Here is a 12181-nt window from a genome sequence, read left to right on the forward strand (position 1 = left end):
ATCTTATTAGGAATGGCTCGCGCCGTGTTCAGGAGATTGAGGCGCATAAAAGACTATTTGATCATGTCTCTAGCACCCCCACAGCCGTATCTGCAACCACTTACATCACGGCTCTCATCCACATTCATTCATTTGCTCCCCCGCTATCTCCTCCCCAATTTCAATGTAACGCGGAGATTCAGGGTTGGGGGGGGGGCACACCCCAAATCTGACCAATGAGTGACAGTTTGCTCGCGCGTATGTTTGTTTTGGGTCCGCTGTTAACACAGCCGTGTGAACACAAATGAACTGAACGGAAATGAAGACAAGTGCAACATTGTCCCTGTGTCTCCCTGAATCGGAACAAAGCAAACGAACTACAGGTGTGAAATAATGTAAGCTCTTACTTGACCAGATGTTGAATAAGCATGTCCAGCATCTCCCGATTCTTCTCTGGTAGTTTGTAGGTTAGTGAGTGGATTTCCCCCAGTCGATAGTCAAGATTATCCGACTCTGAGGACAGACGAACAAAACAATAACCCAATGGAAGAGATGTTCCCCTTTTATTTTATCTACGTTAGGAAGAAAGATTACTCTGCCCTTGAGAAAGCTAGAATGGCAGGATCATATAAATCACACATCACAATCACACACACAAACGTAGTAATTCGATTTCACTCTTATGATTCAGCACTATGCTACAAGTCTGGAAAATAGTTGATAAATTCAAAACTATTGATAAGTGTAACTGAGGGGTACAATTCCCTGACTGTATTGATAAGTATGGTATCATTAAACCACTACCGCTTGATGTACTTTAACTTCTGGCCATACAGTACACGATATCTAAGTATGATGAACACTTTCCCACATATGAAATCAGGTCCACACAAATATAACAGTCGAAGGTTTAATATAGCAAAAGGTATATACAACATTCACTTAATTACATTTATGATTTGAATGCACTTGTAAGGCAAATGAGTATTCGTAGGTAAATCAACACTGAATGTCCAATCTCTGGTTACGCAGGAAGCAAGTATACAACCTGGTTCTTTAGGGAACTATAGCGATGGTACTTAAGGATTATAGCGGGATACTAAAGGGGGTCCTGCTGGTTGTAAGTCAGTAGGGGGGGGGGGGGGGGGGGGGTTTGGAGAGCCGTCAGCTGCATCCCATCTGGCCAACGATTCCTGGGGAGAATTCAGGTACAGAACACAGTGCCCGCAGGATCTTGATCCACAGATGAATACACTTGGGCCCTCTTGTAGACGGTAGCTGTAGGCTGTAGGTCCACAACGAAGGAGAAGCGAGGCGGCCTCGGTCTGGGTTGAGCGCCGTCTCACCTGGGCTCCTCTCGGGGGTAATTCCAACACTCACCGGCGTTGGCTGTTATCCGCTCCACAAATCAAAGCACCCAAAGCAAATAGATATTCCATGCCGTATATTAGGCTCAGCAGTCGTCCGGGGTAGGTAATCCAATGTGCAGGTCCACTCGTCCTCGCCCAGAACTCCTCGGATGAAAGCACCACGCGTGGTCTGCCCAGCCTGGTTAAGACTCTAGATAACGCGAGGAAACGATGGGGGTGCTGCTCACTTTAGAACTCGATACCGCACGATGCACCATACATAATAGACTATTATTAACTTAATAGAAATACGTCCCACTCGACGGTACAGTGCCAAACTCAAGGCACTAAAAAAACAAATTACAAACATCTCAAAACAAGCTAGTCAGACTACTACTTGACCTGACTCCTAGAACCCACCTCACCCCTGCCCACTTTGACAACCTAGGATGGCTTAGAGTAGACGACAGAGTACAGCAACTTGCAATGGGCCTGGTCTACAAGATACACTACGCGACCAAGGTACCCATGTACATGTCAAAATACTTCCCAAAGGTCAGTGAATACCACGATCACAACACCAGAGGGAGCTCCACAAATCATGTAAAACCCAGATTCAGCTCAAACAAGGGACTAAACACGTTTCGCAATTATGCCACATCAATGTGGAACGCCCTGCCTAAAGCTGTAAAGGAATGTGAATCACTACCCACCTTCAAAAACACTCTCAAAAAACACCTACGTGAGACTGCAATTCGAAACTGGCCCCTACAAATGTCCTAACCTAGTTGTACAGTAAATGACCAAGTAAGGCTTTGTCAATATTCCAATGTACAGTGTAAAATGTGTGTGTGTCCCATACCCAACCCCCCCCCCCCCCCCCTCCCCACCTCCAATGTACAGCCCTCACCCAACCCACCCAACCCCACCAACCTCCTCCAATGTACAGTTTCTACGCCAAATGTATATACACTCCTTTTCTGGACACTTTTGTATCACAAACAGTACTGTATTTGCAAATCTGATATGTCATAAATGTATAGATGTAGCAGTACTGTCTATCTGTATGTCATGTATGTCATATATGTTATGATGAATTGAAAATGGGGGACCCTGATGTAAACAAGACGAAAGTCTTTCTCTGGTCTGCATCCCCTTAACAATTGTATTGAGATGTACTGTACTGTACCCATTCTGCAATCTGTTAATAAACTTTTCAATCAATCAATCAACTATGACAATTCAGCTATGAATTTACACGAGGTCTCAATGCCTATTCTGGGGCCAAATAGGCCATACTGCACCACACGTGGGTCGTGGGTGAGGCTTCACGTCTGTTACTAGGTTGGAGGGTAAAGGACTAATGGACTAAAAGAAAGTTCTACTTTACTTGCGCCCTATTTATATGCACGGTGAACAAATAGTACCATTCGTATTTCGGTAGCCGTATTCCTACGCGGAACCGGGGCTAGTTGGGACATGTTCGTCGGCACTATTGAACTTGACTCAAGGGGCTTGTCTGCTGGCGCCAGGTTCTTGTCCAATGAGAGAATGAACTATTATGGGCTGTAGTAGACTAAAGGGATATTCAGTGTATATGTACAAAGAATATACAAGGGATATCAAACGATATACAAATAGTATTAAATATATATCCATAAATAAATATATATATTCGGTTTAATCTGATCCTTCACAACAATAAGTGTTAACTACCATTATTGAGCATAAAACATTCAAATATAATTTGATGATAGATTCTTACTTAACTATAGTGCGTCTGTGGCAGTGCCAGCTTTACCAACATCGGGGTGTTGCTCCCTTAACTCATTCAGCACCAGCGACTACCTTCATCCCTGTAGTCAATGGGCCACGCTAAGAGATAGGCATTTTCACTGTGTGTCACGATGTTTGCAGAGCTATATCTATATTCTATATTATAGCTATGGAGACAATACTATGGCTCATCTGACAGTAACTATCCCTCGTCCGACATGTACAAAATAATAAATTTTTGCATGTATACGTTCGCGTGTTATCCCGTCGTGAATATTGTATAGTTTCAGAGTGATCCTGGCTAATTCCTGGAAACTGCGTTATGGAGCGATATGTGAATTTTGCTAAATGCGTTGGCGTTGCTCGACTGGACACGCTACTGTTTCCAAATCAAAGGTATATAATAGGTATTATGTTTCATCATGAATGCATCAAAGGGGGGGGGGGGGTAGTTTTTTGATGCTCTGATCGCCAGCAACGGCATTCGTTTTGAATACATACGTTGATCGGCTGGATCGATATGAAATCATTGTAGGATCAAGGTGGAATTTACGTCAGATAGTCCTTACCTTTGATCAGGGTTATTCCAAAAAGAATATTCCAATTGTCTGATCGCGATTTCCAGTATTGATGTCCATCGGGTCCCCGACATAATCTGGCACAACACATGCATGGAGTGTCCTGGACACGTTCCAAAATGTGCTCGGATGAACCGCTAGACTTGCCTGGGCCAAAATTCTCCGCCCGGACGACATTAGATGTGACACAGTCTGGAACAGGGTTTCAAAGGGTGGGCGATACTGCCACCTAGCAGGATCTGGCCAGTATTGCACTCTCTGGGTCTCAGTATGGCTTTCACCGGTAACATAGGTCTGTGAGACTGCATAGATTATTAAAATCGAAAAAACTGACCAAGTCACGTATATATACGTGATTGCCGTTCAACGGTTGGTGAGCAAACACGTATATATACGTGAATGGCACAGAATGAGTTAAGTCTTACGATAAGATAATTTAAGGGTGTTTTTACATTAGGAATGGTTGCCTCCGTTCTGTTCCCGAGAACGATAGTCCCCCCTCCCCACTGGCCAGCTTTCACACTACCAATCTCGTTTCGTCCCCGAGCACACTTAACACTTTCTGTGCCAATCACGTATATACTCGTTATTGGCCGCCAGCGGTTAAGTGCCAATAACGAGTATACTCGTTTTTCTTTTTTTCGATTTTAATATCATATACACTCTCACCCTGAGACCCTGAGAGTGCAATGCTGACTGAATCCTGCTAGGTGGCAGTATCACCTACCCTTTGAAACCTTATTTCACACTGTGTGTTACATTTTATATGGTCCGGGCGGAGAATTTGGACCCAGGCAAGTGAAACGCTTCATCCGAGCACCTTGGAACGCACTCAGCACACTTGATGCATATTTTGTGCCATTTCATGTCAGGGACCCGATGGACATCAATACTGGAAATCACGATCAGACAACTGGAATATTCTTTTTGCAATACCTCCTATCAAAGGTAAGGCCTATATGACATCAATCCTACTTTGATCCAACAATGATTTCACATCGATCGCAATGATAAACGCAGGGTGCGATCCAGGAGGGGAGCCCGGGGAGCTATAGCTCCCCTAGATCAGACATCAGCTCCCCTGCAAACTTGATTTGCGATTTTTTGGGGGGTCTCTAAATTACTATTATATATTATTCACTGACAGTGAAACTGACAGAGCAGCAGGAGGCGGGAATCGGATCATCTACAGGCGCGCCGCGCAATTACACCTGCGGCTGGTGCTGCTCCGGTGGCCGTGGGGACTATTATTAGTTAAATATAAATCATTGTTTTGAGATTCACGTCACTCACAGTGGTGACTGTGGTGGGCGTCAGCGTCACTGCAGGCAGCCAATGTATCGATTCGTCGCAGCCAATGTAAATGCAGCAAGCAAATAAATGTAGCCTATTAGGGTCTTCAAATATGATATGAAATATGGGCGCGTTTCCTAGTGGTCGAAGCAAGCTCAGTGACTCGTCAGTCGAGAAAATAATGCTTGGGACCAGGAGTATTTCATATTGTTAGTAAGTCAGGAGTCTGAGAGATAATCATCTCTATCTAACTAAATAGATATTTTTTTTTATCATGGAATGTGCTGTGGAAGCCCCGTCCAGACGGCCGGACGGTAAGTGAGTTGTCCTGAGCACTCCTCGCTGAGAGTCGCGCACCCCCCCCCCCCCCCCCCCCCCCCGACGCGGGCTCACCCAAAGATCTTGCTATGGATCGCACACTGGATAAACGTATGTAGTATTCAAAACATATGCTGTTGCTGACGATCAGAGCATCACAAAACGACAAAAGCAATTAAAAAAACGACATCACAAAACGAAACATAATACCCATTATATACCTTTGATTTGGAAATAATATCATGTCGAGGCGAGAAATGCGAACGACTTTCGCAAAATGCACACAGCGCTCCACAACTCAGCTTCCAGGAATTAGCCTGAGCCTGGATCACTCTGAAACTATACAATATTCACCACAGGATAACAAGTCAACGTATACATGACAAAATTAACTCTTTTTTACATGTTGGACGAGAGATAGTGAATGTCAAATGAGCCATAGTATTGCCTCCATAGCTATAATATATAATATAGATATAGCTCTGCAAACATCATGACGCACAGTGAAAATGCCTATCTTTTAGTGTGGCCCATTGACTACAGGGATGAAGGTAATCGCTGGCGCTGAATGAGTTAAGGGAGCAACACCCTGATGTTGGTAAAGCTGGCACTGCCACAGACGCACTATAGCTGGCGCTTCAACCCTTCTTTGCTCTCGGAGAAAGCATTTCAGGATCAAACGAGATAGAATAGAATAGATAGAATAGAAATACTTTATTCATCCCGAGGGACATTTTTGGGAGTCTGATCATGGCAGAGGAGAGACTGATTCTTGTGGTGTCTGACAACCCAATAATATACGACCTAAGGTATATACGTATATATATTTTTTATATCCAAAGCGCGCCGCCTTGAAAAAAAAACGCTTTCTGCAGACACAGCGCCTAACCCATTGGGGGCCAACCACGTAATATTACGTTTTTGCTCGCCAGCGGTTGGGTTTTTCCTTTTTTTTTTATATTTTTATTCATTATCCATCCAGGGACCCTGGTGTTACCATAGGGAATGAGTCTGAGATCGCCAAAGTGCAATACCGGCCGCATCCAGCTAGACGGCGGTATCGAGCACCCTTTAATGACCTTGTATCTTGGCCTGTGCGTCGATTATATGTCTCCGGTCTGATTTTTTTTTTGGGGCAAGTGAAGCATCAAATGCTCCCGATGCATGATGTGTGGTGGATTATGTTGGCGACACGATGGACATCAATACTTGGAATCGCGATCAGATAATTGGAATATTCTTTTTGGGGTACATCCTAGTCAGGGCTTGACTTTTTGGCTCACTAGCCACCGTGGCTAGTGGTTTTCCAAAGTCACTAGCCACTCAGCATTTTCACCAGCCAAAAATCCCCACACTCGCGCCCCCACCCAAAAAGTAATAAATATAGGTAATTGGACAATGTAACTGCAAGCATTTGTTTGGACATACGATTTTATTTGAACAGAAACATGTAAATAACATCTGAGAGGAACTTTGTGCTGGCAATAGTTTAAATTTATTCCTTTCAGCCTCAGCAATGTAGAACGATTATGACTATAACCCAGTTCTGTTAATTAGGGGTGACGCTTGGCATCACTCATGCACTCCCTCGCGTACGTGCACTGAATAAATTCCACAAATGTACCTTTAATACCAGTATTAGTCTGACCACACCCCTCATCAGCTTACCCTCATAAGCAGGTGTGTGGTCACCTGCTCTCCTCCTACCCAAGCTTTCACCACAAGGTGAGGTCAAGGGCTGCAGCGGCGTCGGATGCCAAGCGTCACCCCTAATTAACAGAACTGGGTTATATCGTTCTGTTTCATTAGGGGATCCGCTTGACATCACTCATGCACATAGGGAGGCCAAGCGGAGCCACTGGCCGACAAATACACCCCGCTGAAGGCCCCCCACAACCAACAGAACAGGGAGGGCCGAGCCCCCCCGACCCCCCCTAATGGAGGGCACCCCCCCTATTAGAGGTTTCCCGGGAGGGCGACGGACCCGACCGTGCGAAGAGGCACTCAAGCAACTCAACGCACAGGGTGAGCAGACCGTGGCTTGACCCCACGACTACACACGCACAACCCGCATGCCACCCGGGAACGAACGGAGGGAAACAACCTCGTTACTGCCCCCAGAATCACGGGGTCAAGGGCAAACCCAACCCCGTGGCAAGGCCGTAGCAGCGGAGCGCGAAGGAAGACCCAGACCCACCAAAGGGACTGGACCCCCTGGAACGGGGGCCCGGAGAAGTCCATGATGCCAGCATCAAGACCCCACCAGGTGGGCACTTAGTGACCCTGCCCCCCCACATCGCCAGCGTATTCGGACAAAGGCCCCTCAGCCGAGCGGGCCCTGTCCTCCCCAACAGTACACCGCCTGGCACACTGACCCTGCAACAGGCAGTCAGCAATTGCCTGTTCACCAACGGACGATTCCCTGGAACCAGAGGAACCAGAGTCGAGATCAGGCCATCGCCGGAGCGACGGCACCGACTCCTCGACTTTTCGGAGAGGCAAACTATCCATCGGCTGTCTCCTGGGCTGGGTCGGCAACCACGAAAGTGGCAACAGCCCAGCACCAGAACGCACGACGGAGGCGGGAATGGAGAACCGCTGGTGAAGAGTAGGTCTAGCGGGTCTACTCTCCGAAGAATACATTATGACCCAAACTTTTTCTTTACAACAGATATGAGAGAAGAAAAAATTAAGCACAATGTAGACTTGTCACAACTCTTTTCAACTAACAACACGTCAAGTGGGGTACTAACGGGCACTTCCTTGTGGTGAAAGCGAGAAGGAGGAGAGCAGGTGACCACACACCTGCTTATGAGGGTAAGCTGATGAGGGGTGTGGTCAGACTAATACTGGTATTAAAGGTACATTTGTGGAATTTATTCAGTGCGCGTGCACGTACGCGAGGGAGTGCATGAGTGATGCCAAGCGGATCCCCTAATGAAACAGAACATAAATTCCTTGGCTCTGTTTATGTTTTGTTATGTATTGCCAACATGCAAGCCTTTCTGCTCATCTACCCTGAAAAATTTCAATGAACAACGTTTTTTTTTTCGCCTCCTCTTGTACTTTGTTCGTGTTTTCGGTCTTGGTCTCATTCTCTTTTTTCTTTTTTGTTTGTTGATGGTTTGGTTCACCCGGTCTTTTCACACCCACAATATGCCGCCACATTGTAACGTTAGCTAACTGTCTGTAAAGAAAACTATGGATGACTCGGTCGCACTAACCAGTTGAGCTATTAACCTTAACAGCGTTCGTTCAGCTGTCAGCTGTCACACACGGAGGCAACACGACGCACGCGATAGGGCGAAGTGGATGGGCCAATGAATGAGCACACTGTGCGCACCCAGTCCTCGTGGGAGTTGTAGTATTATGTAGTATCACCTGGATTGACTTAATTATTGCAGATGCCTTTTGTAGACTACAATGTCTTTTTTTCATAGAAAAAATTGTTAATGTCAAGCCCTGATCCTAGTCAAGGTAAGGGCAATATGATATCATTCCTGCGTTGATCCAACCATGTCTTCACCCTGATCAGAACGTATGTGTGTAATGTTACTCCACAATGTGTGCCATTGGTGACAATCAAAGCATCAAAAAATGACCCCCCCTTTCATGCATTGATGATGAAACATAATACCTACTAACTAGATTTTATTTTATTTTAGAATAGTAGCTAGTCCAGGCAAGAAACGGCAACGGTTATAGTAGAATGGATGTATATGGCTATTACTCAGCTTTTCGGTAATTACCCCAGACCGCTGTAAAACCATATTTATATTCACCATGGAAAAAAGTTCTCTTTTTTGCATCTTGACCGAAAGAAAGTCACTGTCAAATGACCATAGTATTGTATCCATGGCTATAATATAGAACAGGGGTCGGCAACCCTAGGCACGCGTGTCCGCATTGGCACACAGGAGCATTTTCATTGGCACAGGGGGCAGCATTAAAAAAAAATAAAAAATACAATTTTACTTTGCTTTGAAATATTATAGTGAAATATTTTGCACTGTTGTCGTATTTATCTTATTGAAATCCTCCCACAGGTTCTTTTTTGTAAGTCGACTGTTTTGCACACCCCTATGACAGCTATACAGCTGTTCCCATGGTGCTCAGCTGTCAGCAGTCAGCTGGCCTCCCGCACCCGCGTGCAGTTCCCAGGTAATCACAGTGCCGCGGTTGCATTCTGTATGTGCCGTCTTTCATGATGGCAACCCCTGCTAAGAAAGTTAAAGCAAAGGAAATTCAGGCATTCCAGCCCTCATGGACAGACGACTACGGGTTTGTGTGTCAGAAGGACCGTGCTGTGTGTACTTTATGTTTAGAAAATGTAGTTTGCCGAACGTCAGGTGTGAAACGCCATTTTGAGACGAAGCATCAAAAAAGTTTCAAAGATCAGGCGGATAAGGCAGAATCGATTAAACATGCCGTGGCCTGGTATGGAAAGCAAGCCAGCACCCTCAAAGTGTTCACGACTAGAGCTGCCGCGATTACCGCATTACCGCGGTATCGCTGTTACATCACGCCCACCGCAGAGTTTAGCTGAATACTGCATCACCGCTGTTTTTTATAATAATACTCTCAACCAAAGCAACGGAACAATTTTGATTGACAGTCGATTCTGCCAATTACGTCACACCGCTTGCACCCGCCTCTGCTGTTACCACCAATCGGCAAGCGCGTATTCGTTTTTTACATCCTGAATGTCAGCCATTGATCAGAGCTCACAACACGGCTAATAACGTTAGCTCCCCGCCGGAGTGGATTACCATCGCTCCTCAGGAGTACTAAACGAGGCATAATGATTTTACTGCAACGAATGTTATAATAAAAGCCCTTCGTTCTATACACTTGTCTGATTGAAAACTTTATTAACAGACCGCAGAATGGGCACGACTCAGCACGCTCTGAGCAAAGAAAGGAACTGAGATATGAATTGAGTAATGCTTGCCTTGCTATGGTCCGGTAAATACGCTGATGTTATTGAACGTGTAACTATATAACGTTAATGCCACAAAACGAATGCCTTTGTTAATCATAAGTAGTAACTTTATAATAAGAAGAAGAAGAAGAAAGGGTCAGGGGGGTAACCGCCGGGCGCTACCACCCCTGCCCGCGACACCGAGTGAACGGCGCATGACCAGAGGGGAGACTTCGAATCCGTATTTCACTTTCAATAACGAATGCGTGCTTGCCGAATCCCAAACAATATTCATGCTGCAAAGTCATCTTCTAAAGATAGACATTTAGACTAGAGGCAGGCTATATGCTATAAAGAGTAGACTACTAAAAAAATTAATTATAATAATGCATTCAAACTTTTTTCCTTTTTTTGTGTGCAATAACCGCGGCGGTAGGAAATATTTTGCAAATTTGTGCAGTAAGGAAAACATCAATACCGCGGCAGCTCTATTCACGACTGCTAAAAACCACGCAACTGAAGCAAGCTATCGCATTGCTCATTGCATTGCAAAATGTGGAAAGCCATTCACTGATGGCGAGTATATCAAGGAGGCTTTTCTCTGTAGCTCAGATGTTTTGTTTGAAGGCTTGCCAAACAAAGAGACAATCAAATCAAGGATAAAAGATATCCCCATGTCAGCTCGAAGTGTCGAGCGACGCATCAACGAAATGTCAGAAAATATCAGAGAACAGCAAACAGCTGGATTAAAAGATGCTCCGGTGTGCAGCTTAAAGTGACCAACTACAGCCCCCAGATAACAGAGCTCAGTAAAGCAAAGCAGGGCCAGGGATCTCACTGACAGCGACAGGTAGGCAGCTGTTTATTTTCCTAGACATGGGGCTGCATGTTAACTTGAACGTCTCTCTCTCTCTCTCTCTCTCTCTCTCTCTCTCCTCTCTCTCTCTCTCTGGCCTTGCTCCGGTGGAGGGATTGAAGGAGGAGGGTGTGCTTTGTGTGTGTGTGTGCCATCATGTTAACGTTAGCCTCAGTTAAACCTTGCGACGACTGAGCTGTGTTCTGTGTTCTGAGCTGTGTTCTGAGTTCTAAGCTGTGTTCCGTGTTCTGAGCTGTGTTCTGGTCATGTGACACTACACATATTTAATTGAGACCCTTTATTATTTCAATTTAGCTGGAAATACATTGATACATCATTCAGTAACATTTTCAGAGCCTTATAACAAAAACATTATTACGGTCACCATTGTGACCAGTGGGATTAATCAACAAATTGTATTCTTTATTTTTCGATTTCATTTTAACATTGCACATGTTAAAGAGGAGAGGGCAATGCCATTTCTTTTTACTCAAAATGTGAGTATTACCAAGTCAACTTGTGTTCTTAAAACAATGACAATAAGCATAGTTTTATTAGGTTGAAATAATGTGGTTGTGTACTTATTTTTCTGTTAATTTATTATGGATTGAAAACTGAAAACCTTCATGCACAGTAACTGAACTCAATCATTTTAAGTTCTGGTATACAATATCGATTCTTTGGACAACGATACGATATTTGCCGATATCACAAAGTCTGCCACGATACGATTTGATTCAGGTGCCTGCGATCGATATGAGGCGATATTATGTGCCCATTTAACACAATCAGTCACATTTAGATCAACTAAAAAAAGGCTACGGAAATATCAATTGACGTTTTAATTTTTGAGCTCTTCCAGACATTTAAATGAAAAACAATCTATTGTTTTTAATACAAATAGACCTCATGTTCACTGTAAAGTGCCACGTTTTTATATATTGCGCTTTAAACTTTAAGTAAAATGTTTTGGAACTCACAACACGGAAGCTAAAACCCCTTCCTCTCCCAAATTGTTCCTACAATTGTTTTATGTTGCATGATTGTTGTGAAGGGCCAGATTAAAACTGAGAATCTACCTTTATTGTTTGATATACTTTGTATATTATTT

At 44.5% G+C, this 12181-nt stretch overlaps 1 protein-coding gene across 3 annotated transcripts in view; it reads right to left on the reverse strand.

Moving 5' to 3' along the window:
• ophn1 (oligophrenin 1) overlaps positions 1-12181 on the reverse strand; it is a 210066-nt gene that overhangs the window by 38195 nt on the left and 159690 nt on the right. For all 3 annotated transcript variants that reach the window (XM_084320252.1, XM_084320251.1, XM_084320250.1), the window contains one exon: positions 387-492. In XM_084320252.1, coding sequence (XP_084176378.1) covers positions 387-492 — 106 coding nt within the window. The remainder of the gene's footprint in view (positions 1-386; positions 493-12181) is intronic.

Source organism: Notolepis coatsorum (assembly GCF_963971535.1).
Source record: "Notolepis coatsorum genome assembly, chromosome: 8".
NCBI classification, from domain to species: Eukaryota; Metazoa; Chordata; class Actinopteri; order Aulopiformes; family Paralepididae; genus Notolepis; species Notolepis coatsorum.